The sequence below is a fragment of the Sus scrofa genome, chromosome 2 (genome assembly GCF_000003025.6).
Source record: "Sus scrofa isolate TJ Tabasco breed Duroc chromosome 2, Sscrofa11.1, whole genome shotgun sequence".
Taxonomy (NCBI): Eukaryota; Metazoa; Chordata; class Mammalia; order Artiodactyla; family Suidae; genus Sus; species Sus scrofa.
In genome coordinates, this window is record NC_010444.4 from 9051851 (window position 1) to 9076824 (window position 24974).

The window sequence follows — 24974 nt, forward strand, 5'->3', positions numbered from 1 at the left end:
CTTCCCCTCCCTCCCCCAAGGATGCACCCCTGAATTGAGGGGTGGGGGAGGAATCTGACCATCCGCGAGGAGCAGACATTCTGAGACTCGCACGGTCTCTGCCTTGGCCCCGGTCCCACTTCCATATCTGTCTTTCCCTTGGAAGGAAGAGGCTTCTAGAAAGGCATTTTGGCTCTTACAAAACCTCCGCTAAGTTTGCGTCCAAAATTTGAGTCCCGCAGACACTCGTGAGACGCTGAACCTCCGACCCGGCAGCTCGCTGGGCCGCTCCGAGGGGTGGCGGGCACACGCGGGCGGGGACATTGCTCCTGGCGGGTGGGCCTGAATAATGGGAAGTGGGGAACAGCACGCCCCAGTTCCACCAGGAAGCCCAGACTGAACAATTTGGGGCTTAACCAACCCCTAGGGAGGCGACCGAGAAGCAGCGCGCTGAAATACACGGCGCCGGGCGTTGTCCTCACACGTTTCCGCTCCAACGGGACCGTCTGTTAGGCAGACTGTGGAAACCTATGCCTACTGCCAGCGTGCTTGCTGGGGTCCCCTTGTCCCTTAATCCTTGGCTTATAGCCGCCGCACGCCTTCACCTGAATCGAGTGGACGTCGGCCTCCAGCCTCCAGAGTGGGCAGGAGTGGGAATCCAGTTGGCGACAGCAGGGGCAGCCATTTTGAGGTAGATGAACACGGAAGGGACCATATTGAGCACGCTGAGCGCCTAGGACCGCCATTTTAAGTATGGGCCCAGAGAAGCCGTGTACGGTGAAACGCTGTGACGTGCGGCCGCCATATTGGCGCAGGTTCCCCTGGCAGCGGCCATCTTGGAAGGAGACTTGCTCTGGGCGCGGCCATGTTAGAAATAAAACCGGCCCCTTCGCTGGGACTGAAACCAAGCTCCTCCCCTTTCACTGGGTTCCTTCTGTCTACGACTCCCCTCCGGCTCCCTCCCTAAATCTACCCCGTTTGGTCTGTTTTCATTTTCATTTTCTTCATTGCCTGTGTGTGTGTGTGTGTGTGTGTGTGTTTGCGCGCGCTCTCCATCGCCTGAGTGTCTGTTGTAACTTAATTCTTCCACTTAAGACACGTGCCGTGCCCGCCATCCGTTTCCCCCTCCCCTTAACGTCGCAGGATCTCTGATCCTAGACAATGTCTAACCTGCTTTGACTGACCCTGGTTATGACACGCCTTTCTAACCACCAAAACTATTGACTGATGATCTTCTCCCCCAAGAACGCTAACACAGAAGCTGCCCTCTGAGACTCTGGATGACTTTATTCTTCAAAAGGCTTTACCTTCCAGCAGCTCCAGGTGAGACTGACAGCAGGCACCCACTCCATCCCTCTCTCCATTGTCTGAGCAGGTCACAGAGGGAAGCAGGCGGGACCCCGGCAGAGTCTGACAGCCCTTCTGTGGGAGGAGCTAAAGGTGCCCCGAGTCACGGGGAGCTTTGGGTCGGCCAGAGTGGGCGAAGAAATGGGGTCAGCAAATAGGTGAGAGAAGGTCTTGTGCTTCAGATAACTTCACAGGGTTGGGCAAGGGCTAGAGATGAGATGCGGGGACCCTCAGGGGCTCAGGACAATTCCTGACCTAAGTAAGAAAAGGCCAGGGAGTGGGAGAGGTGAAGAGTTGTGAGGAGGGGACAGGGCAGCTCAGAGGAGGGCACAGAAGAATTTCTTCTCCCTGAAAGGGTTCTCCGAAGTGGGCACAGGGGTGATGAGGGGATCCTCACAGGCGTGGGCATCACAGTAAGTCATCAAGTCTGCTGCTGCCTTGGACACCTGGGGCACAGCCAGGAGGACAATTGTTAGCCAGAAACCCTGGACTGCAGTCTCCCTCTCCAAATAGGTTTTCTTTTGCCATCGCTAGGGCTCCTTAGGACAGTTTTCTCTTCCCGCGTCACCCACGGAGGCTTGGGGTCAGCTCTCCTTACCGATCCCAGGACTCCTCCTCTGATCTCAAGAAAAGAAAGCATCTCTCATCCTGAGGTTTGGCAGTCTACAGTACAGCCCTGCCAACTGGGATCTAGGGCCCCACCCACCTTTATCCTGCACAAACTAGCTTCAATCTTAAGCTGTTCCACCATCTTGCGGGCTTGCCCAATGCTCATAGTGCTGTTCACAGGGGTCTCCCCTTTCATCCTGGAAAAGAGAGACAGCTCAGAGCATGATAGGGGGCCCTGCACAGTCTCAGCTGAAGGCCCCCCGCTCATCAGCCTTTACGAGGCTGGGTCATATGCTCCCGTATTTTACTTCCCTCTTATCCCCAACCTCCAGTGGTCTTTCCCACCCCTGTCTTCCAAAGCTGAGGAAATGGAGAGGTGGGACGAGAAGCTCCCCAAACTCCTACATGGCCTGGGCCTCAGATCATTAAACGTACTAATGATTCAAGGCTTACAGCTCTCAAGCTCTGTGTGTTGCCAGCTTGGAAAACCCCAGCTAGAAACAGGAGCCCCGCCCTGATGAGGAGAGCACATAACCCCCACCCGCCCCCGTGAGCCCCAAAGGGAGAAAAGCAGGATGTTCCCTACTCACCTGAGGCCACAGGCAGTGTCAGTCCTGGGGAGTGGGATCTGGGGTGCACCAAAACCTTCTGCCTGAGATGGGTGCCCCACCTTGCAGGGAGTTGCAGCTGAGAGTATCTGACGCAGCAGCCAAAGCAACTAATACAGAGAAGGCCACGGGGGAGGGGAGGGTCAGAGGCTGGTGGAGGACTGACTGGTCCCCGTTTCTCCAGCTCAAGCACTGCCCAAATACCTGAAGGATGAAGGATGCTAGAAGGAGCTGCTCAGATCCTGGCGCATACCAATCGTCTGGCCAGTGGGGGAGCCTAGCTGCTCTGCCTGCAGCCCCTGTGCACACCCCCATCGTTACTGTCTCACAACCTGCCCTTCCCCCATTGCAGGCATCCTGAGTCTGGGCTAGAGCCCTCCCCAAAGGAGCTGAAAGTAACTGAGTCCCAGGCAGACTCCCCCCCTCAAATGGGGTGGTCTGGACCTGTGACAGCCCCTGCATTGGAGTCAGTACTGGCTGCCGGGAGACCCTGCTCATTTGAAAATCTGACATCAGCTGGGCAGTCACCCCCCCCACTCCACCCCTCCTCCCTCTACTCTGACACAGCATTTAGCACCTGACTCTTCGTTTCTCTCCCAGGGACCCTCCATTCCCAATTTCCAGGAAAATGTGATGAGCTACAGGTATCAACTTCTAGATCACCACTTAATGACCTAGCTACAAGTGACTGGCGTGGAAAATCTAGGGGCAGCGAGGTCCATCAGGAAGATGTCTAAAGAAATGGCAGACCAAAAAGAAGGAGAAGCTAAGGAAAAAGAGGTGTGCAGAGACCAGATCAAAGAATCGGACAAAGAAGAGGTAGGGGAGAGTTCAGTGGGTGTTTCTGGAAATAGATGGGCTTCCTGGGGGTGGGTGTGTATTGGTCGGGAGATTGCGTTGTGCTTAGTGCTGTGAGGAATGCAAAGATGTACACAACACTGACCCTACCCTCGAAGGATCTTTTTTGGGGTGAATGGACATATATAGAATAGAGGGTGCCACTCGCCAAGACTAGTCTAGATAATGCGCTGCGGGAACTCTGTGGGAAAGTCTGGTTAGGGTCAGAGGAGGTCGATTACGCATCAAAAAAACTGGAGACCAAACACGGACCTGAAATGCTACCACTCTTGTAAAACAGGGGACAGCCAGCCCGCCAGCGCAACGCGCAAGATGCGCAGGTCACCACAGATCACAACGTTCTCGGGGCGCATGCTCTCTGCTTCGAATGCCTACAGGTCCAAGGAGGTGGATGCCCACCTCTCCCCCTTTTCGGGGTTTAAATAGTGGGTAGTGAACGTTTGGGCGGAGGGCCGTGATTGCGGCCTCGAGAGGCGGGCCGAGAGGGATGCTGCTGACTCATAGCTTGTCTGGGGCAAATTTTGGGGCTTGGAAGGAGGCGCCTGTCCCCTTTGGTGCTGGTAACGGGTGGGTAACGGACCACTGGGAGTGACAGTGCCGAGCTCGAGGAGGTGGGAACCAGGCGGCCCGGAAGGCCCCACCCCTTGCTCTGGGCCCCGCCCCTTGACGAGGCCCCGCCCCCCAGTGCTACAAAGGCAGCCGGCGGAAGGGGGCGGGGCTTCCCCGAGAGGCGGAAGTGCCTTCTCGCGGTTTCCCTGGCAGCGCGCTGCTGGTGAGTCTGCGGAGCTGCGGCGGCCGGCGGGCTGCTTTCTGTGGTGGTGTGGTTGGATGGGGGCACCGGGCCCCGCGCCCACTGCCAAACCGGAGGGGCCTGGCAGGGAGCGGCCGTTGGCTGCTGGATGTCCTGCCCGGTGTGGGGCGTGGCGCGGTCTGAGAGCGAGCGTAGTTGCAGGCGGAGAAGAGAAACTCGGGAGGCCACTGTGGCTGCGCTGAGGCTGCTCGCTCTGAGTCCCGCTGTGCGACCTTAGGCAAGTCCCACATTCTTCTTGCAACCACCTCGGAGTGGGGAATCAGTGTCATCATGTGTTTAAAACCGCCTTTTTTTAAAGAGAACTTTAAGGTGCGCCTCCTCTGTATGTCATGTATTGCTGCGAATGAGTATCAAGGTGTTCCCGTCCCAGAATCAGGTGACCAGAGAACGAGTTCAATTGAGGAACTCTAGCACCGGTGGCAGAGAGAGAAAGCACCTGTGGAGGAAAGGAAGGGATGGTTGGCTGAGAAAGGCAGTCAATTGGAAAAAAGCCATATGAAACAAAGACTTTGCCATGTCTTGGTGTCTCCAGTTCCTCAAAGACAGTCCTAAGCTTGTCCTTTTTTTCCCCCACCTCCTTGATGAAAGGAGCCATTCTTTCCCCCTCTCTGTCTTCTTCCAGGAACCACCAGCTGCTGCATCCCATGGCCAGGGGTGGCGTCCAGGTGGCAGAGCACCTAGGAACTCAAGGCCTGAACCCGGGGTCAGACCCCCTGCACTCCCTAACATGGTCAATGACCCACCAGTACCCGCCTTACTGTGGGCTCAGGAGATGGGCCACGTCCTGGCAGGCCGTGCCCGCAAGCTGTTGCTGCAGTTTGGGGTGCTCTTCTGTACCATCCTCCTCCTGCTCTGGGTGTCTGTCTTCCTCTACGGCTCCTTCTACTATTCCTACATGCCGACAGTCAGCCACCTCAGCCCCGTGCATTTCTACTACAGGTGAGAGGGGGCCTCTATCACAGTAGCAGAATCCTGAGAGGGAATGGCTGCAAGGATCCTTGGAGTTTATTCAGGTCAACCCGCTTACCTGTCTCTGGTTACTGAAATCTGGTTTAAAAGAGGAGAAAAAAAAAATCTCTCCCCTAGACTGTCATTACGAGGGGTCAGTTCTGGGTAGGATGCGTCAGACCTCTCTTAGGGCCCAACTGTTGAGCCAGGGTAGACTGTTGAGCCAGCCCAACCCCTCTGGTCATCTCAGTAGAGGAGGTATTAAGAAAGCAGCAGTTGAAAAAAAAAAAAAAAAAAAAAGAAAGGGAGTTCCCGTCGTGGCGCAGTGGTTAACGAATCCGACTAGGAACCATGAGGTTGCAGGTTCGGTCCCTGCCCTTGCTCAGTGGGTTAACGATTCGGCGTTGCCATGAGCTGTGCTCTAGGTCGCAGACGCAACTTGGATCCCGAGTTGCTGTGGCTGTGGCATAGGCTGGCAGCTGCAGCTCTGATTGGACCCCTAGCCTGGAAACCTCCATATGCCGCAGGAGCGGCCCAAGAAATGGCAAAAAGACAAAAAAAAAAAAAAAAGAAAGCAGCAGTTGACCTTTTGCATGACTTCCTCCCACTCACGACAGTCTGCTGCAAGAGAATATATGGAGACACAGGTGTATGAACACATAAACTCCCAGAGTCCTATTTCTTGCCTGGGGCCTCGGTTCCTTTCCATTTTACAAATCCCGCCAAATTGTCTCCTTTTTTTTTTTTTTTTTTGTCTTTTTAGGGCTTCACCCAAAGCACATGCAAGTTCCCAGGCTAGGAGTCAAATCAGAGCTATAGTTGCCGGCCCACACCACAGCCACAGGAACACGAGATCCAAGCCGTATCTGCAACTTACACCCCAGCTCACTGCAACGCCAGATCCTTAACCCACTGAGTGAGGCCAGGGATGGATACTAGTCTTCGTGGATACTAGTTTGGTTTGTTACCGCTCAGCCGTGACGGGAACTCCCAGATTCTCTCCTTTTAAGAATGACCACAGGACCAATCAAGAAGTGCCGACAAGGGCATTATTATTAATGGTGCAAAGTGGATTTTTTTTTTTTTCCCTGTCCTTAGTCCCTGGTCTTAAGCTGTAATTTCCAAGGCAGAGCTGCTTAAACTTTTAGGAAACATGGATCTCATGAAAGCTCTGACCCCTCCTGCCATAAAATCCTCTGTACGTGGCCATGTGCAGTTTTGCCCACACTATGAGAGGGTGCATGAACCTCCTAAAGACCATCTGAGGGAGTTCCCATCGTGGCTCAGCAGTAACAAACCTGGCTAATATCCACGAGGACAAGGGTTCGACCCCTGGTCTCGCTCAGTGGATTAAGGATCCAGCGTTACCATGAGCTGTGGTGTGGTGGTGTAGGTCACAGACGCAGCTCAGATAGGGTGTTGCTGTGGCTGCGGTGTAGGCCAGCAGCTGCAGCTCGGATTCAACCCCTCGTCTGGGAACCTCCATATGCCACAGGTATGGCCCTAGAAAGTAAAAACAAAAAAACAAAAACAAAAACAAAGGAATCTCTTCCCTGGAGATCGCCCGTGGCGCAGTGGGTTAAAGATCCGGCATTGTTACTGCAGCAGGTCGGGTCAGTCAGTCCCTCACCTGGGAACTTCCGCATGCATGGGCACACCCAAAAAAAAAAAAGAATGTCTGCCCTAACAAGAAGAAATAAACTGAAGTAGCAGGAAGAGAATTAAAGAACATTCCTGGTGTCTGGAATCTCCTGGCTGCATTTCGTCTGCATCTCTCTTTATGACAGAGAAGGGTGCCTGTTCTGGAAGAAGGGGTGGGGAATGGGAAGGGGAGCCCTAGGGGCTAAGGAGGCGTGAGGGCAAGACAGACCCTAACTCAGCCGAGTGTCATCCTCATTCTCATTTAGGACCGACTGCGATTCTTCCTCCTCCTTACTCTGCTCCTTCCCCGTTGCCAACGTCTCACTGGCTAAGGGTGGACGTGATCGGGTGAGTGTGGGACCTGAAGAGAGGTTTCATTAGAGCTCTGACGATTTGAAATAGGAAGGCTTGAGAAAAACCTGGTGATCAGGGACTGAGTAATAGAGGCTAAGAGGAAGGCTTTCAAGGAAAGGGAGGTTAAAGAAAAATGAAAGTCCAAACAAATTGTGTGCATTATTCTTTCCTTCAGCAAACTTTAGCAATGTTCTCCTTCTCTCTCTTTTTTTTTTTCTTTTCTAGGGCCACACCTGGCGCATGTGGAGGTTCCCAGGCAAGGGATCCAATTGAAGCTGTAGCCACCAGCCTACACCAGAGCCACAGCAATGTGGGATCCGAGCCACGTCTGCGACCTACACCACAACTCACGGCAACGCCGGATCCTTAACCCACTGAGCGAGACCAGGGATTGAACCTGCAACCTCATGATTCCTAGTTGGATTCGTTAACCACTGAGCCACAACGGGAACTCCTATGTTCTCCTTCTTAAATTGTTTCAGCCAGGCCATGTCTACTAGATGAGGTGTGTTTTAGATCTGAATGCATCTCAATTAACAGATCAGCTCTTTCACTGAACTAGGTTGGAACCCACCCATGAGTTTTGAAAATATGTTAAATTATGAAACCGTTGACAGGTATTTGTAACCTGCCATTACAAAGGGTACTGTGTCAGAGACTGGGTCAGATGCCACTATGACTTCAAGAAAGCTGGAGGAGTTCCCGTCGTGGCGCAGTGGTTAACGAATCCGACTAGGAACCATGAGGTTTCGGGTTCGGTCCCTCCCCTTGCTCAGTGGGTTAACGATCCGGCGTTGCCGTGAGCTGTGGTGTAGGTCGCAGACGCGGCTCGGATCCCGCGTTGCTGTGGCTCTGGCGTAGGCCGGTGGCTACAGCTCCTATTCAACCCCTAGCCTGGGAACCTCCATATGCCGCGGGAGCGGCCCAAGAAATAGCAACAACAGCAACAACAACAACAACAGACAAAAAGACAAAAGACAAAAAAAAAAAAAAAAGAAAGCTGGAAACCCTAGGAAATGCAGAATGGGATTTGTCCTTCTCTATTAGGCAAGCTGCTGGAGGCTCTGAAAAAGGGGTAGGCGTCCAGAACACTTCAGAAGGACCTTGGAAAATCAGCAGCATTTCTGATCACCAGATTTTTTTTTTTTTTTTTTTTGAGTTTTCATGAGAAGTAATTAGTGGTCAGATTTACTAAGAATTTAAAAATGAGGGGTTCCCTTGCGGTAGAGTATGTTAAGGATCTGGCATTGTCACTGCAGCAGTTCACATTGTTGCTATGACTTGGGTTCAGTCCCTGGCCCTGGAACTTCGAATGCTGAGGCCGCAGCCAAAAAGAAAAAAAAAAATGGTTTTTTGGAGTTCCCGTCATAGTGCAGCAGAAACAAATCTGACTAGGAACCATGAGGTTGCAGGTTCGATCCCTGGCCTTTCTCAGTGGGTTAAGGATCTGGCATTGCTGTGAGCTGTGGTGTAGGTTGCAGACACGGCTTGGATCTGGTGTTGCTATGGTTGTGGTGTAGGCCGGCAGCTACAGCTCCGATTCGACCCCTAGCCTGGGAACCTCCATGTGCCACAGGTGTGGCCCTAGAAAAGACAAAAAAAAAAAAGGTTTTTTTTTGGCCATGGCATGTGGAACTTCCTGGCCAGGGATCAAACCTGAGCCATAGATAGCAGCAACCCAAGCCACTACAGTGACAATGCTGGATCCTTAACTCACTGCACTACAAGAGAACTCTTTTTTTTGGGGGGGGGTCTCTTCCATTCTGTCTTTCCTATCACCCCTGTGGTCCTTATGTATCATCTTAAGAGGGTTGTGCTACAGGATAAGCATAATTGAATATAGAATTAGAGGAATATAGGAATGGTTAGGAAAAACCAGGGTATGTTTGGTGGCAAATCTTTAACCCTTCGAGGTTAATCCCAGTGAAGAAGCCTTTCCACCATGGGTCTCCGGGTTCTGCCAGCAGAGCCAAGGTATGGGGCCCGTAACGACATAAGATGGTCTGGAGCAACAGTGACCTCGAGAGCTGGCTAGGGAAACAGTGAGCGCTTCTGGCACTTAGTTAATTAATAATGTCAGCGAAGTCAGGCTGGGCCCTGGGGGATGGCCTCACGGAGACAGAGAGGCCTGAGTCACAGTTGGCCCAGTTGGCAACATGACGGTTCACTTTTGGAAAAGAAATATGACACAACCCTCTCAGAACCCTTTCGCCGAGTTCCCGTCATGGCGAAGTGGAAACAAATCGGACTAGGAACCAAGAGGTTGCGGGTTGGATCCCTGGCCTCGCCCTGTGGGTTAAGGATCTGGCATTGCCGTGAGCAGTGGTATAGGTCGCAGAGGCGGCTCAGATCTGGCGTTGCTGTGGCTGTTGCATAGGCCAGCAGCTACAGCTCTGATTAGACCCCTAGCCTGGGAACCTCCATATGCCACGGGTGTGGCCCTAAAAAGACAAAAAATAAAAATATATAAAAATACCCTTGCTCAAAACCTAGTGCTGACAGGGTAAAGCTAAGATCTCAGAAGTGGGCGGGATCCAGCCACCAGAAGGGGGCAGCACCTTCCCAGGATGAGAGAGATTGGGAGGCCTGTTTTGCTAGCTGAGGGGGTTGTGGCAGAGTATCTGGAGGGACAGGGAGGTGGAACAGGGATAGGACGATTAAACTGTTTCTTTCTGAAAGAGTTGGGGGCTCCCTTGGGCAGGTGCTGATGTATGGACAGCCGTACCGCGTCACCTTAGAGCTCGAGCTGCCAGAGTCTCGCGTGAACCAAGATTTGGGCATGTTCTTGGTCACCATCTCCTGCTACACCAGAGGTGGCCGAATCATCTCCACCTCTTCCCGCTCCGTAAGTGTTCCCGGCCTGTCTGGGAGGGCGTGGAGGAGAAGGATGACCAGTGTCAGAGAGTCTGGGTGGGGCTCGAGGAGCAGACATCCTAGCTCTGAGGTCACAGACACATCAGGATAGGCAAGAGGTGTCCGTTTGCCAAACCAGACGATCGCCCCCAGATATCTGATGAGCATGTCTAGCTTTTGGGGTACAGCCTGAAGAGTGGAGCTGCCCTGAAAACGGGCTTCTTTGGAGCCAGACAGGCCTGGCCTCAAATCCTTACTCGGAAACATGCCAGCTGAGGGGCAACTTACTTAGCCCCTTGGCTATAAAGTATTATAAGTCCATATAGCAGTAACTCCTCATAGTGAGCCTAGTTTAGGTTTGATGAAGAAATAGTGGGTGTTCAATAAATGTTAGACTCCGTTCTTTTTTTCTTTTTTTCTTTTTAGGGCCACATCTGCGGTATATGGAGCTTCCCAGGCTAGGGGTCTAATCGGAGCTGTAGCCACCAGCCTACACCAGAGCCACAGCCATGCGGGATCCGAGCCGCATCTGCAACCTACACAGCTCACGGCAATGCCAGATCCTTAACCCACTGAGCGAGGCCAGGGATTGAACCCGCAACCTCATGGTTACTAGTGGGATCTGTTAACCACTGAGCCACGACGGGAACTCCCTAGACTCCATTCTTAATTGTCAACAGAAGGACATGACGAAAACAAATTCCTGAATGTCCATATGGGGAAAAAAGCTTCCGCTGGTGCACTGGGACATACATTCTCTTCTGGATTCTACAACCATTTGGGGGAAAGGTAGATCAGAGACAGTGCTGGGCTTCATCTTGGACAGTTTCTTAGAAGAAGGGGCTTTGCTGTTTTGGGAATAGAGACACTTGGTAGGGCCAGGCAGGGATGTCTCGCCAGCCTTCACAGTGGTTGGGTCAGGACTTGGGTTTGGGGGCGTGGTAGGAAGTGCAAGGGAGGGAGCAGGGGGCCTGAGGAAGAAGCAGCCTGGGGAGGCACCAGTCCTCAGCCTCTCCCTCCTGGCCTCGGCAGGTGATGCTGCACTACCGCTCAGACCTGCTCCAGATGCTTGACACGCTGGTCTTCTCCAGCCTCCTGCTGTTCGGCTTTGCAGAGCAGAAGCAGATCCTGGAGGTGGAGCTATACCCGGAATACAGAGAGAACTCGGTAAGCGGGGCAGGAGGGCCAGGAGCCAGCCCTGCCCACAAGCCCAGAATTTGACCTGAAGAGCTCCTGGCCTCGGTCAGGAGGGACAGCTCCAGAGGCTGGAAGTGGGCCTCAGATCTGGCTGTGAGTGACAGCAGCAGGATCCCGGGCTGATGCTGCTGCCACCTCCCCCTCCCGGCCCACAGTACGTGCCGACCACCGGCGCCATTATCGAGATCCACAGCAAGCGCATCCAGCTGTACGGCGCCTACCTCCGCATCCATGCCCACTTCACTGGGCTCAGGTGAGGAAGCGCTGGAGTGGCCTCCTGGCTGTCCTCAGGTGAAAAGGATCCCAAGCAGAGGTGGCAGGTTTTACTTAGGCTACAGATTCTCCATTCTGGCTCCATATCAGCATAGCACCTCCCCGGGGGAGCTTTTCACAAATACCAATGCCTGGGCCCCACCCCAAGACAAGGATTTATTAGGTTCATATCTGGTCTTTTTGAAAGCACCCCAGGGAAACGTCATGCGCAGCCAGGGTCAGGACCTGCTGTCCGCAACTGCTGGCTCAGCGCGTGGGAGGCCGAGGGTGGAGGCCAAGGGAGGAGACCCGTTTTAGCCAAACTCTGATGCATTGCTCTGGAAGTTATTTCTGAGAAGTGGGGGCGGCTGGTGCTCCCCGATAGCTGCGACTCCCTCCCCTGCCCCGCCCCCACTCGCATCCCCAGGTACCTGCTGTACAACTTCCCCATGACCTGCGCCTTCGTCGGCGTCGCCAGCAACTTCACCTTCCTCAGTGTCATCGTGCTCTTCAGCTACATGCAGTGGGTGTGGGGCGGCGTCTGGCCCCGACACCGCTCTCTTTGCAGGTCGCAAAGGACCCCCCCTTCCTCACCCCTTCGTGACCCTTCTTTGACTGGGGAGTGGGCAGGGGTGGGCTTGGGGGCTGGGGTGGAAGGGCCCCGATCCCTGGGGAGGGAAGGCAGGCCTCTCGGCTCAGGAGTCTCCCCTCCGCAGGTAAACGTCCGAAACAGAGACGGCTCCCGAAAGAAAGTCCAGCGAAGGATTGCTGCCCGCCAGCCAGGTACCGGGTCAAGGCGATGGTGGGGGGCTCCTGTGCCCTGTGGTGGTGTGTGAGGCTCTGGCACTCAGGTGCTGAGCTGATGCGAAGGTCAAGGGAAAGGCCGAGCGGGGTGAAGCTGGCACTGCCGTCCAGGCGCAGCCGCCCTAGCTCTGCCCTGTCCTCTATCCCCACTGGAGGCACAGGGCCCCAAAGCCAGGAGGCGGCCCCTCAGCTGTCACAGGTTACAGAGCACAGGGAGAGCCCTGCAGCCCCCTCGGGGACAGGTAAGGCGCAGCAGCCCCACCTCTTCCTGACTCCTCCTCAGAACTCCCCTTGGCTTCGTCCAGTCTGACCTCTCTCCCTCTTCCCCCGCCAGCTGCAGAGGGCCAGCTGTCCCCAGAGGAGAAGCCAGATCAGCAGCAGCCCCTGAGTGGCGAGGAGGAGCCAGAGCCCGAGGCCAGTGACGGTGAGGGCAGTCTGCAGCGGGACCTGGGGGAGGGCGGAGGCCACGCCGGGTGGGGGCAGGAGCCCCTGGTTCTTGAACTTCCCGTTTGGGATTTTGTTCTTCGCTGCCCTGGCCCAGGTTCAGGCTCCTGGGAAGATGCAACCCTGTTGACAGAGACCAGCCTGCCAGTTCCTGCCCCTGCCCTTGCCCCGGAGACCGTGGGCAGCTCCGAATCCTCCGCGGGCACCGTCCGCCAGCGCCCTATGTGCTCCAGTTCCTGAAGAGAACGGGGCAGCGTCCCCACCTTCCAGCCCTCCCCCCCCACCCCTTTTCCGTGCCGTGGCTCCCCGAATAAACTATTTTCGTGCCAGCTGCCTCCCTGACTCTGCGGTGGATTCAGGGCCATTGGAAAACCTGGCGCTCTCCAGGCGGGAGGGCTTCTCAGGGGCTGCGATGGGGAGGCCTCCAGACCCCGGACTGTTTCAGGCCCAGCTGTTTCCATTCATCAACCTAGGAAGCCCAGGGAGTGAAAACCTGCCCCCTCGCCTGCCTCGTGACTCTCCTCTCCCTCTGGGGAGGGGGATAACCAGGGCGGGGCTGGAGAGCTGGGATACATCACTCTGGCCTCCGCACCCCTCCCTCTCTCTGTCCACCGGGAGGCAGAAGGCAGGAAATGACTGCCATGGATGTGGTACGGCGATTTTTACCGAAACAGCATTTTGGAGCCCAGACCCCGTGCCGCCCACAGCTCCCTTCCTCTCTGATGCCAGCCAGGTGGCCCTGTCTCTCACGTTCCCCTCATCCCCTCGCATGACCTCAGCCTTTGGACGCTCAGCTCCTGGCCGCTTTCCACATTCCACTGCTTTTTCAGAACCCAGGCATCCTGGCCTCCAGCTGAAACCACTGCATGTGGCTTCCCTCACCCCCAGCCTGGCCCCGTGACTCAGGCCCTCTGAAGGGACCAACCCTCTTCTTGGCACTCACCGGGGAGGGGGCAGGGGAAGGGGGAGCCAGGTGGTGACATCACAGTTGGGGTATAAAAGCTTTGAGGCAAAACGAAATTGAAGAAGACTGACAAATCCCGACTGCGCAGCCTGTGCTCCTGGGGACCTTTGGGGGCCCTCGGTCTGCCACTCACCACATCAAGGCCTATCCCGGTAAGGGGCTGCTTGTGGGCCACGGAGGAGCTGGAGTCCGGGAGGTGGGGGAAGCCAGAGGTGGGGGAAGCCGAGCGAAGAGCGGGTGGGGAGGGAGGGAGGGAGGGAGGGTGCCAGGGCCCTGTGTCCCATCTCTTCTCTCTCGCTTCCCTCTCCTTCCTGGATTTCTGCGTGTGTCACTGACTGACACTTGTTTTACCTCGGTTTCTCTGGGTGGCCGTTGGGCGCTGTTGCACCTTTGCTCCCTAGCCTGTGTGAATCAGCCCCTCCCCTTCTGCTCACCAGCGCTGTTTATCCATTAACTGTTTGTAGCGCTTCTTGCCTTGCTGGCCGCACACCTTTCTCTGTCGGGGGAGACCACATTTTATTCTTTTCTCGCCCCAAACTGAGCACATATGCTGTTCAGAAGTTGGTGACACATGCGCGGGTGTCTCATTCCCACCTCTTTCCTGTTCTCCTCTTGGTCCCCAGTTGCGTTTCCCTGTGCCTAGGGTTTTGTTGAGGGAAGACTGCAAGACCCGGGGGCTGAACAGCCTTCACCCCGCCACCTCCTTCCCTTCCAGACTCCATGCCGCCTGGCTCTCCCTGCCTTCTGTGGCTCCTGGCTGTCACCTATTCCGTGGTTCCCGGAGTGCAGCCTTTGGCCGCGGGAGACTTGGAAGAAGAGCAAGATGAGACACCTTTGCCAGCTGTCCTCTGTGACTACGACCGCTGCCGCCACTTGCAGGTGCCCTGCCAGGAGCTGCAGAGGGCCAGCCCGACGGCCTGCCTGTGCCCCGGCCTCTCCAGCGCCTCGCAGCCGCCCAACCCGCCGCGCCTGGGGGAAGTGCGCGTGGAAGCCGAGGCGGGCCGCGCCGTGGTGCACTGGTGCGCCCCCTCCTCCCCGGTCCACCAGTACTGGCTGCTGCTTTGGGAAGGCGGCGGGGCTCCGCAGAAGGGGCCCCCCTCAACTCGACGGTCCGCCGAGCCGAGCTGAACGGCCTGAAGCCCGGGGGCGCGTACATCGTCTGCGTCGTGGCCGCCAACGCGGCGGGGGAGAGCAGAGTGCCCCCGGCCGGGGCCGAGGGCCTCGACGGCGCGGGCGGCCCCACCTTAGGTCCCTGCGGCCGGCTGAGCGTGCCGCCGCGGCCGCTCACGCTGCTGCACGCGGCCGTGGGCGTGGGCTCGGCGCTGGCGCTCATCAGCGGCGCCGCCCTGGTCTGGCACTTCTGCCTGCGCGAGCGCTGGGGCTGCCCCCGCCGCGGCCGCGCGAGCCCAGGGGGGCTCTGAGGCCGCCCCGGGGCCTCTCCGGCCGAGCTAAGACCGGCGCCCCTCCTGGAGGAGGTGGCGGCCCCCTGCGGAGTGCGGAGGGCAGGACCGAAGGCCGGGCGCGGGGTCCCCGCTGCGTCAGTTCAGGTCCCGGACGTGCCGCTCTGCTCCGAGAGCTGAGGTTTAGAAGGAGGAGAGAGCGTTGGCACGTTTTTTCTCAACGGACTGGAAAGGAAATAATTTAGGCTTTATGGGTCCAGGGGATAAAATCCCAAGGTATCATGTAGGTACTTCTATAACCACGTAACTATTTAAAAATGTAAAAGTCATTCTTAGCTCCTTCCAAGTCAGACCCCGGCCAGATTCCGCTCCTTGGCTCGTCCACCCCTGTCACACGTCCTCGAAAGGGCTCTGCCACTATGGGTGGCTTTACTGGGGTTTTGAGAATAAGCTGCTGCAAGATAGGAATTTGGGGCTAGAGGCCAATCCCCCTTCTGCCTTTTGTTAAGATAGTGAGGATGTGCCCTGGGTTAGAATCCAGCTGTGTCTGAGGCGGGTGGAAATAAGTACTGATCTGGGCTGGGGAAGAGAAGGATTGCCAAAGCTTGTGTTTTTTCCGGTAAAAACATGATAATATGCTAATAACAAGGGCTTCCCCCTCCCATTTGTGTTTCTTGTATATCCACCGTAACGACATTAAAGGAAACCTAAAGGACTGCACGTCACATCCTTTCCAATTCCCTGCTGACACACCTATGTTCCAGGGTAGTATAAATCCTTCAGAGTTTATTTTTTTCTTTTTCTTTTTTTTTTTGCTATTTCTTGGGCCGCTCCAGTGGCATATGGAGGTTCCCAGGCTAGGGGTCGAGTCGGAGCTCTAGCCCCCAGCCTACGCCAGAGCCACAGAAACACCAGATCCGAGCTGCGTCTGCAACCTACACCACAGCTCACGGCCACGCCGGATCCTTAACCCACTGAGCAAGGCCAGGGACCGAACCCGCAACCTCATGGTTCCTAGTCGGATTCGTTAACCACTGCGCCATGACGGGAACTCCCTATTTTTTCTTTTTTTCCAGCATACGGAGCCCCAGATCAGGCATCAGATCCCAGCTGCCATTTCAACCTACAAGGCAGCTGTTGGGAACACCGGATCCTTAATCCCCTATGCCTGGCCGAGTGTTGAATCTGTGTCCTGGTGCTCCTGAGGCACCTACTATCCCTTTGAGCCACAGAAAAAACTCCTGAGTTTATTTTTAAATTAACCGGATGTAGAAAAGTCTTTAAGTTGCTCCTTATTGCTCACTTTTACTGCTCTTATAACTTTTTTTTTAATTATAAAAGTAACACTTATACAGGAGTTTTCATTATGGCTCAGTGGTTAACGAATCTGACTAGGAACCATGAGGTTGCCGGTTCGATCCCTGGCCTTGCTCAGTGGGTTAAGGATCCGGCGTGGCCGTGAGCTGTGGTATAGGTTGCAGACGCAGCTCGGATCTGGTGTTTCTGTGGCTCTGGCGTAGGCTGGGGGCTACAGCTCTGATTCGACCTCTAGCCTGGGAACCTCCCTATGCCGCGAGTGCGGCCCTAGACAAGATAAAAAAAAGACAAAAAAAAAAACACTTATACAAATTGAAATAATAGTAAAGAGGATAAAATGAAATTCCCTTCCTCTTCAAGAGGTAAGTACCTATATCAGAACAAATTTTTCTCTATGTAATGCCAGTATTTTCTGCTTTCATTCAATACATTATGGACAATGTTCCATGTTGGTAAACAACAACCTCCTTAATTATGTTAAAAGCTGCGTAATTTCCCCGAGGAGGATGCTTCTAAACTGGCAGTAGCCATTCCTCTTTGTTGGAACACTGTAGTTGTCTTCAGCGTTTGCTGTGGACATCCTTATTTGTGTTTGTTTGTTTGTTTGTTTGTTTGTTTTGTCTTTTTGCTATTTCTTTGGGCCGCTCCTGCGGCATATGGAGGTTCCCAGGCTAGGGGTCCAATCCGAACTGTAGCCACTGGCCTACGCCAGAGCTACAGCAACACAGGATCCGAGCCGCGTCTGCAACCTACACCACAGCTCACGGCCACGCCGGATCCTTAACCCACTGAGCAAGGCCAGGGACCGAACCCGCAACCTCATGGTTCCTAGTCGGATTCGTTAACCACTGCGCCATGACGGGAACTCCCTATTTTTTCTTTTTTTCCAGCATACGGAGCCCCAGATCAGGCATCAGATCCCAGCTGCCATTTCAACCTACAAGGCAGCTGTTGGGAACACCGGATCCTTAATCCCCTATGCCTGGCCGAGTGTTGAATCTGTGTCCTGGTGCTCCTGAGGCACCTACTATCCCTTTGAGCCACAGAAAAAACTCCTGAGTTTATTTTTAAATTAACCGGATGTAGAAAAGTCTTTAAGTTGCTCCTTATTGCTCACTTTTACTGCTCTTATAACTTTTTTTTTAATTATAAAAGTAACACTTATACAGGAGTTTTCATTATGGCTCAGTGGTTAACGAATCTGACTAGGAACCATGAGGTTGCCGGTTCGATCCCTGGCCTTGCTCAGTGGGTTAAGGATCCGGCGTGGCCGTGAGCTGTGGTATAGGTTGCAGACGCAGCTCGGATCTGGTGTTTCTGTGGCTCTGGCGTAGGCTGGGGGCTACAGCTCTGATTCGACCTCTAGCCTGGGAACCTCCCTATGCCGCGAGTGCGGCCCTAGACAAGACAAAAAAAAGACAAAAAAAAAAAACACTTATACAAATTGAAATAATAGTAAAGAGGATAAAATGAAATTCCCTTCCTCTTCAAGAGGTAAGTACCTATATCAGAACAAATTTTTCTCTATGTAATGCCAGTATTTTCTGCTTTCATTCAATACATTATGGACAATGTTCCATGTTGGTAAACAACAACCTCCTTAATTATGTTAAAAGCTGCGTAATTTCCCCGAGGAGGATGCTTCTAAACTGGCAGTAGCCATTCCTCTTTGTTGGAACACTGTAGTTGTCTTCAGCGTTTGCTGTGGACATCCTTATTTGTGTTTGTTTGTTTGTTTGTTTGTTTGTTTTGTCTTTTTGCTATTTCTTTGGGCCGCTCCTGCGGCATATGGAGGTTCCCAGGCTAGGGGTCCAATCCGAACTGTAGCCACTGGCCTACGCCAGAGCTACAGCAACACAGGATCCGAGCCGCGTCTGCAACCTACACCACAGCTCAAGGCAACGCTGGATCCTCAACCCACTGAGCAAGGGCAGGGACCGAACCCGCAACCTCATGGTTCCTAGTCGGATTCGTTAACCACTGCACCACGACGGGAACTCCCTTATTTGTGTATTTCTATAGGGTACCCATCTGAAATGAGGTGAGAGAGGCAGTACTATACTATTTAATCATTATTTTATTATTGGCCCTCTGGAATAAACTTAGAATACATTTGTTACCTAGAACACTCATCACATGGCAGTGAATACTTAGTGACTTTTAAATTTAATTCCTAGAGTTCTTTGGTGGCTCAGTGGGTTAAGGATCTGGCGTTGCCAGAGTTCCTGTCCTGGCTCAGTGGGTAATAAGTCTGACTAGCATCCATGAATACGCAGGTTGGATCCCTAGCCTTGCTCAGTGGGTTAGGGATCCTGCGTTGCTGTGGCTGTGGTGTAGGCCAGCAGCTATTTGAACCCCAGCCTGGGAATCTCCATGTGCCATGGGTTCAGCCCTAAAAAGTGTGCGTGTGGGCACGCGTGCGTGCACGCGCACGCACACACACACACACACACAGGATCTGGCATTGTCACTGCTGTGGCACAGGTCGGATTCCTGGCCCTGGAACTTCTGCATGATGTTAAGGGTGCAGCCCCCAAAAGAAAAAAAAAAATTTTTTTGGTGGGGGGGAGTTCCCGTCGTGGCTCAGCGGGAATCCGACTGGGAACCATGAGGTTTTGGGTTCGATCCCTGGCCTTGCTCAGTGGGTTAAGGACCCGGCGTTGCTGTGAGCTGTGGTGTAGGTTGCAGACTCGGCTCAGATCTGGCGTTGCTGTGGCTCTCGCAGCTCTGATTAGACCCCTAGCCTGGGAACCTCCATATGCCGCAGAAGCGGCCCTAGAAAAGGCAAAAAAGACAGAAAAAGGAAAAAAAAAATTGTTTTAATTGACCCTGTATTTCCTCAGCATTTATTCATTTACAAATAATGAGGGCCTACTATCTCATTATTTAAAGATATGTTTTACATGCGTTCTCACTTGATCTCTATCACAAATCATTCCAAAAGATGGTTTCACATTTTCACAGATGAGACGTTTAAGGTTCTAACGGATTTGAAACCATAAGTAAGGCGCTGAGTTGGGATTTCAGCCCAAACTGCCCAACTCCAAAGCTGATGCTCTTTGCTCCACCACAGTGAGGCAGCATAGCATAGCAGTCTCATGAATGCACACTCAGTAGGTCTGAATCCTCGTGCTACTCCTTACTAGCTCTGTGACCTTCAGTAAATGATCTTTCTGTGCCTATTTCCTGTGATCGATAATAGTTTCTATAGCACATGGACTGTTGTGATGACTAAATATACATCAACTATAACAATCTCTGGTGCATATATTATTGATACCAGTAACTTATTATTACTCTGCCTCCTAATAAATATTTAAAGTTACCTTTAACTTAAGGGACCTAACAGCATAGGGGGCGATGGAGGGCTAAGCAGTCAACAAGACTACATAGCAGGGGGCTAAATGTTAATGGAATAAATACTGGAGCTAGGAGGTGGAGAGGGGGTGGTCAAAGCAGGATTCCCTCAGAAAGCAAACCCAGAGTCCAGTCCAAAAGGTGACTGGGGGTTATTTCCTGCCACAGAAGAGGCAGGAAAACCCAGACAGAAGAACTGGTATGTGCAAAAGCCAGGAAGAACTAGAAGGCCTGTTTTGCAATCTGCACTAGGTAACCTCAAGTGATGGGGGATGAACTCAATACTAACTACCAACATTTACACAGTACAGTTTTGTCTGGTGCCTAAGGTTCGTGCTATGGTTATCCTCGCTTTACAAATGGGACATTAACAAACAAACAAACAAACAAACAAAAAATCGGGTAGGAGGTTGCCAGACTACTGGCATTTAAGTTTCCTCCTGGGAGACTGGGGTGTCACAGAGAAGTCTTTTTCTGAGCCGAACTCATGGCATGGCATATAGAGGTTCCCAGGATAGAGGTCAAATAGGAGCTGTAGCTGCCGGTCACAGCCACAGCCACAGCCACGCCAGATCCAAGTCACAACCTACACCACAGCTCACAGCAATGCCAGACCCTAAACCCACCAACGGAACGGCATCTTCATGGATACCAGTCAGGTTCGTTTCCCCGGCTCCACAACAGGAACTTCTCACGGAGAAGTGGGTTTTTTTTGTTTTGTTTTTTGTTTTTGTCTTTTTGCCATTTCTTGGGCCGCTCCTGGGCATATGGAGGTTCCCAGGCTAGGGGTCCAGTCAGAGCTGTAGCCACCACAACCTTGGGATCCGAGCTGCGGCTGCGACCCATACCACAGCTCAGAGCAATGCCGGATCCTTAACCCACTGAGCAAGGCCAGGGATCGAACCTGCAACCTCATGGTTCCTAGTCGGATTCCTTAACCACTGCGCCATGATGGGAACGCCTCATGGAGAAGTCTTAATCAGGGAGGTGATGACAGGATCTAATCAGATATTGTGTTTTGCAAAGATCGCTTTGGCAGTGGGGGCGGAGGATGGCTCAACTCCCCCCAGAGGATGAGCAGGTCAAAGAGCGCATGCATTTCTATGGACATTGCTCTATAACTTTCCAAACGGTTTCGCTAAGGGGTCGTATCGGGAACTGGCTTCATGGGCCCATGGGTTTCAGGGGGGCATCATCCTTCCTCTCCACCACCGCCAAGGCGCCTCGGCTGAGGATGTGGAGCGGTGGCGTCCCCTCCCGTCCGCGACTCCCACGCGCCGCCGGTCGGGGTCCGCTCTGGGCGGGGGCGGCCGGGCCGGGCCCGCGTGGTCTGGCTCTCTGCGGCACCCGTCCACGGCCGCCTCCACGTGACCCAAACAGATTCGGGCACTTCCGCTTCCCCCGGGCTTTCTTCTCGTCAGTGTCCGCGGCCGGGCCGCTGCCGGTGAGTAAGCGAGCCCCGGGCTGGGGCTTTGGAGGCGGGATTGCGCGCCGGCGGGGGGCGCACCACGCCGACCCCCTCCACCCTCCTCGTCCCTCCAGGTCCCCGCGGAAGCGGCGGTGGCGGCGTCATGGCGGAGCTGACGGCTCTGGAGAGTCTCATCGAGATGGGCTTCCCCAGGGGACGCGCGTAAGGGAGCCCCCTAACGCGGGACCGCGGGGGTCGCGGACCTGCCCAGGCCTTTGCCCCAGCCTGGCCTCAGGCTCTCCGCCCCAGCCTGATGAGCGCCATGGCTGGTGGGCGCTATTCACGGTGTTTCTGCCCCCAGGGAGAAGGCTCTGGCCCTCACAGGGAACCAGGGCATCGAGGCTGCGATGGACTGGTGAGAGCTGAGACCGGGTGCAAGGGGCCTGGGGGCGGCTGGGAGGGGCAGTCTCAACGTTATGACCTTCCTCCTGACTTTCCCCGCCAGGTTGATGGAGCACGAAGACGACCCCGATGTGGACGAGCCACTAGCGACCCCCCTTGGACATGTCCTGGGACGGGAACCCACCCCTTCGGAGCAAAGTAGCCCCGAAGGTCCTGACTGAGGGACACAGCGTGATTATTCAGGAGGGCCCGAGAAGGAGGCTGAACGAGTAATAACACTGATTGTTTCTTTGCAGGACCTGGGTCTGCTGCCGGAGAAGGCAAACCCCCGTTGAGTGAAGAGGAAAGACAGGAACAGACTAAGAGGTGTGAGAAACAAGCCCACATTCCTGAGGGTCACCTCCCACTTCTCCCCAGTACACAAGTCTGATCAAAGAACCTCGAACTTTCCGCCTTCCCTCTGTCTTTCTTGGCTTTTTCCTCTTTGAGTCTTCCATCTGTTTTGGGACCGTGTTCGCAGATTTTGTTTTCCTGAGACTGCCGTCATAAACTCCCAGTTTACATTCATTTCTCTTGAACTTGCTGCGCCACAGGATGTTGGAGCTGCTGGCCCAGAAGCAGCGGGAACGTGAAGAGAGAGAGGAGCGGGAGGCCCTGGAACGCGAACGGCAGCGCAGGAGACAAGGGCAGGAGTTGTCAGCTGCCCGACAGCGGCTCCAGGAGGATGAGATGCGCCGGGCTGCTGAGGAGCGGCGGAGGGAAAAGGCTGAAGAGTTAGCGGCCAGGTCTGGGTGCTGGGACTGTTGGCTGAGATGAGGAAGGAATCAGGATTTGTTCTGTCCGTGTCTGACCTGCTTTGTTCCTGTCTGCGTTCCAGACAAAGAGTCCGAGAAAAGATCGAAAGGGACAAAGCAGAGAGAGCCAAGAAGGTAGGTGATTGGGAAGAGCCTGAGGATGATGAAGTAGGTGGGTCAGGAAGCTTTTCTGGCTTCAGAGGAGGAAAGGGTGGCCTTGGTGCCTGATTGTTTTATCTCCTTTGTCCTCCAGTATGGGGGTAGTGTGGGTTCTCAGCCACCCCCACCTACGACAGAGCCAGGTCCTGTTCCCGCCTCTCCCAGCCAGGAGCCTCCCACGAAGCGGGAGTATGACCAGTGTCGCATCCAGGTACTGATTCTGATTCCTGTCATGCTCCTGGGACCCCTTCGTTGGTTTCTAAGGGACCCAACTCAGCCCGGAGCTTTTTTCAGTTATGTTCCCCTTTGCCAAACCTCTCCCTTTTTTGTAAATGACTTTTGCAATCCTATCTCCTCTGCTCTTAGGAACGGTATCAAATTTCACTCGCCCCAGTCTTATTTAAATCCATACCCGTCTCTTATTCAGCAGTTTACCTTTTTATTTGTTCATAATGTTTTCATTTGGTTTATTATACAGCTGTTTGCATGCTGTGGGATCTGTCCAGGTATATGGTATAATCTTGTCCTTGTTTTCCATAAACTGTGAATAAGTCGGGAGTCTCTCTCCAGCATTCAGTAAAGCCGAACCTCAGTGGTTGGTCATTTAGATGCTTTAAATAGTAATTTTGCTGGTTCAGTCTCAGAGAGGAAGAGAAGCCATCATTGCTCTTCTTCTCCTTACCTGGGCCCCCTACTCAGCTTTGACGCTCACAGTACCATCTCTCCTGCTCTCTAGGTCAGGCTGCCAGATGGGACTTCCCTGACCCAGACGTTCCGGGCACGGGAACAGCTGGCGGCCGTCAGGCTCTATGTGGAGCTCCACCGTGGGGAGGAGCTAGGAGGGGGCCAGGACCCTGTGCAGTTGCTCAGTGGCTTCCCCCGGCGGGCCTTCTCAGAAGCTGACATGGAGCGGCCTCTGCAGGAGCTGGGTATGACACGTGGCACCAGAAACCAGGATTTGGGGGATAGGAGGCATCCATGAGGAGGGAAGGGGAGGTGCAAAGAGAAGGGACCTTGTGGAGATGGTGCGAGGCCAGGAACTTGGGGGAGGCAAGAAGCAGGTATTGCTGTGGTTCACACCTGTTTTCTTCCATCTTCAGGACTTGTGCCTTCTGCTGTCCTCATTGTGGCCAAGAAATGTCCCAGCTGAGAGGCCTTTTCCCACCATCCCTCTCTGACTTTTCCATCTTTGATAAAGCACTGACATCTTCCTAATAAATAGACCCTCTGAGTTCTGTATGTGCCTGACTCCTTCCTGAATGGCTAGGAAGGAAGGAAGACATTTAGAATAGACCCTATTCCTCATTTTATGTTTCCAAGGGAAACTGGTTTCTAATCTCTAGGTCTGAGAGGTTGCGCAGAGGTTGAGGGGGAGGTGGAGTATGGGGAGTCCACTGGGGAGCACCTTTTGCTGCTGTGGGTAAGGCAGGGCCGAAGCCTGAAATCCTTACTAGCGACGCGCCTTCTATAATTAAGCCTAGTTTCTTCTTTAGTAAAGCAGAGATGATAGTATCTGTTAATTGGAGTTGTAGAGGGTTAAATAATACTGACACAAGGTGCTTTAGTACAGTGCTTGGCACCTAATAAGTCTCCAATAAGTATTAGCTACCGAAAGGGGTAATTTAAAAAAATAGGGCCTTGGAGTTCCCGTCCTGGCACAGTGGTTAATGAATCTGACTAGGAGCCATGAGGTTTCGGGTTCGATCCCTGGCCTTGCTCAGTGGGTTAAGGATCCGGCGTCGCTGTGAGCTGTGGTGTAGGTCACAGACGCGGCTCGGATCCCGTGTGGCTATGGCCCTGGTGTAGGCAGGCGGCTACAGCTCTGATTAGACCCCTAGCCTGGGAACCTCCATGTGCCACAGGAAGTGGCCCTAGAAAAAGCAAAAAGACAAAAAAAAAAAAAAAAAAAAAAAATAGGGCCTTTCACAAACAGGTGTATTAGTATGCTTTTCACAACTGCATCTCTGAGTTGCTGTTGTGGCTCAGCAGTTATGAACCCAACTGGTATCCGTAGGGCTGTGGGTTCAATCCCTGGCCTCACTCAGTGGGTTAAGGATCTGGCATTCCTATGAGTTGTGTCAGCCAACAACTGCAGCTACAATTTGACCCCAAGCCTGGGAATTTCCATATGGTGCAGCCCTAAAAAGCAGAACACAAACGAACAACAAACCAAAAAGGGAGTTCCTGTTGTGGTGCATTATCCCATTTTATTTTATTTTACTTTTTGGCCACGTTCAGGGTATGTGGAAGTTTCCAGGCCAGGGATCAAACCTGAACCACAGCAGTTACCCCTGGGCCACTGCAGTGACAATGCCAGATCCCCAACCCACGGTGCCACAAGAGAACTCCAATGGTCCCGTTTTACAGATTGGGACACCAACGTGTAGGCTTGCCCGAAGCGGCACAGGTAGCAAGTAGTAGAACCTAGACAGACACCCACCTGGGAGCCCGACTAGGCCTCGGGCTCT

At 53.8% G+C, this 24974-nt stretch overlaps 4 protein-coding genes and 1 long non-coding RNA gene across 16 annotated transcripts; 3 read left to right on the forward strand and 2 right to left on the reverse strand.

The window, feature by feature from the left end:
* On the forward strand, positions 826-13040 carry BSCL2 (BSCL2, seipin lipid droplet biogenesis associated). 10 transcript variants are annotated; one of them, NM_001348785.1, is given in 14 exon segments: positions 881-960; positions 1225-1302; positions 3144-3362; positions 4835-5151; positions 7068-7149; positions 9857-10000; positions 11041-11175; positions 11361-11458; positions 11885-12012; positions 12015-12025; positions 12174-12240; positions 12417-12503; positions 12596-12685; positions 12803-13040. In NM_001348785.1, coding segments are annotated over 12 exon segments (1392 nt in total). In that variant the 5' UTR covers positions 881-960; positions 1225-1302; positions 3144-3272; the 3' UTR covers positions 12946-13040.
* On the reverse strand, positions 1249-3220 carry GNG3 (G protein subunit gamma 3). 2 transcript variants are annotated; one of them, XM_013994204.2, is made up of 4 exons: positions 2748-3121; positions 2526-2653; positions 2033-2132; positions 1249-1772 (listed from the first exon to the last, which is right to left on the reverse strand). In XM_013994204.2, exons 1-4 carry the CDS (start codon positions 3111-3113, stop codon positions 1644-1646), a joined length of 723 nt encoding a protein of 240 aa, XP_013849658.1. In that variant the 5' UTR covers positions 3114-3121; the 3' UTR covers positions 1249-1643. The 2 variants fall into 2 exon arrangements, with proteins under 2 accessions (XP_013849658.1, XP_013849659.1); XM_013994205.2 differs by having other exon boundaries at positions 2526-3220.
* On the reverse strand, positions 10658-12240 carry LOC110259246. The gene is made up of 2 exons (XR_002341465.1): positions 11427-12240; positions 10658-11148 (listed from the first exon to the last, which is right to left on the reverse strand). It is a non-coding gene; the product is annotated as an uncharacterized LOC110259246 (long non-coding RNA).
* On the forward strand, positions 13490-15789 carry LRRN4CL (LRRN4 C-terminal like). The gene is given in 3 exon segments (XM_003353820.4): positions 13490-13821; positions 14385-14765; positions 14768-15789. Coding segments are annotated over 2 exon segments (699 nt in total). The 5' UTR covers positions 13490-13821; positions 14385-14389; the 3' UTR covers positions 15091-15789.
* On the forward strand, positions 20699-23745 carry UBXN1 (UBX domain protein 1). 2 transcript variants are annotated; one of them, XM_005660790.3, is made up of 10 exons: positions 21076-21187; positions 21286-21373; positions 21513-21566; positions 21657-21763; positions 21850-21919; positions 22147-22338; positions 22431-22482; positions 22601-22717; positions 23243-23435; positions 23607-23745. In XM_005660790.3, the coding sequence occupies exons 2-10, from the start codon at positions 21315-21317 to the stop codon at positions 23654-23656; spliced, it is 894 nt and encodes a 297-aa protein (XP_005660847.1). In that variant the 5' UTR covers positions 21076-21187; positions 21286-21314; the 3' UTR covers positions 23657-23745. The 2 variants fall into 2 exon arrangements, 1 of the variants encoding a protein (XP_005660847.1); XR_002341466.1 differs by having other exon boundaries at positions 20699-21187; positions 22601-23435.

What these genes read in the sequence shown, in the direction of transcription:
- UBXN1 (XM_005660790.3), top strand. Translation starts at nt 21,315, where the DNA reads ATGGCGGAGCTGACGGCTCTGGAGAGTCTCATCGAGATGGGCTTCCCC. An exon ending in GGCTTCCCCAGGGGACGCGC is followed by an intron (nt 21,374 to 21,512) that starts GTAAGGGAGCCC and finishes TTCTGCCCCCAG; the next exon opens with GGAGAAGGCTCTGGCCCTCA. An exon ending in GCTGAAGAGTTAGCGGCCAG is followed by an intron (nt 22,339 to 22,430) that starts GTCTGGGTGCTG and finishes TCTGCGTTCCAG; the next exon opens with ACAAAGAGTCCGAGAAAAGA.
- GNG3 (XM_013994204.2), bottom strand. Translation starts at nt 3,113, where the DNA reads ATGCTGTGTCAGAGTAGAGGGAGGAGGGGTGGAGTGGGGGGGGTGACT. An exon ending in TAGCATCCTTCATCCTTCAG is followed by an intron (nt 2,654 to 2,747) that starts GTATTTGGGCAG and finishes TCTCTGTATTAG; the next exon opens with TTGCTTTGGCTGCTGCGTCA. An exon ending in GACACTGCCTGTGGCCTCAG is followed by an intron (nt 2,133 to 2,525) that starts GTGAGTAGGGAA and finishes TCTCTTTTCCAG; the next exon opens with GATGAAAGGGGAGACCCCTG.
- BSCL2 (XM_021076906.1), top strand. Translation starts at nt 3,273, where the DNA reads ATGTCTAAAGAAATGGCAGACCAAAAAGAAGGAGAAGCTAAGGAAAAA. An exon ending in AAGAATCGGACAAAGAAGAG is followed by an intron (nt 3,363 to 4,834) that starts GTAGGGGAGAGT and finishes GTCTTCTTCCAG; the next exon opens with GAACCACCAGCTGCTGCATC. An exon ending in TGCAGCCCCCTCGGGGACAG is followed by an intron (nt 12,504 to 12,595) that starts GTAAGGCGCAGC and finishes TTCCCCCGCCAG; the next exon opens with CTGCAGAGGGCCAGCTGTCC.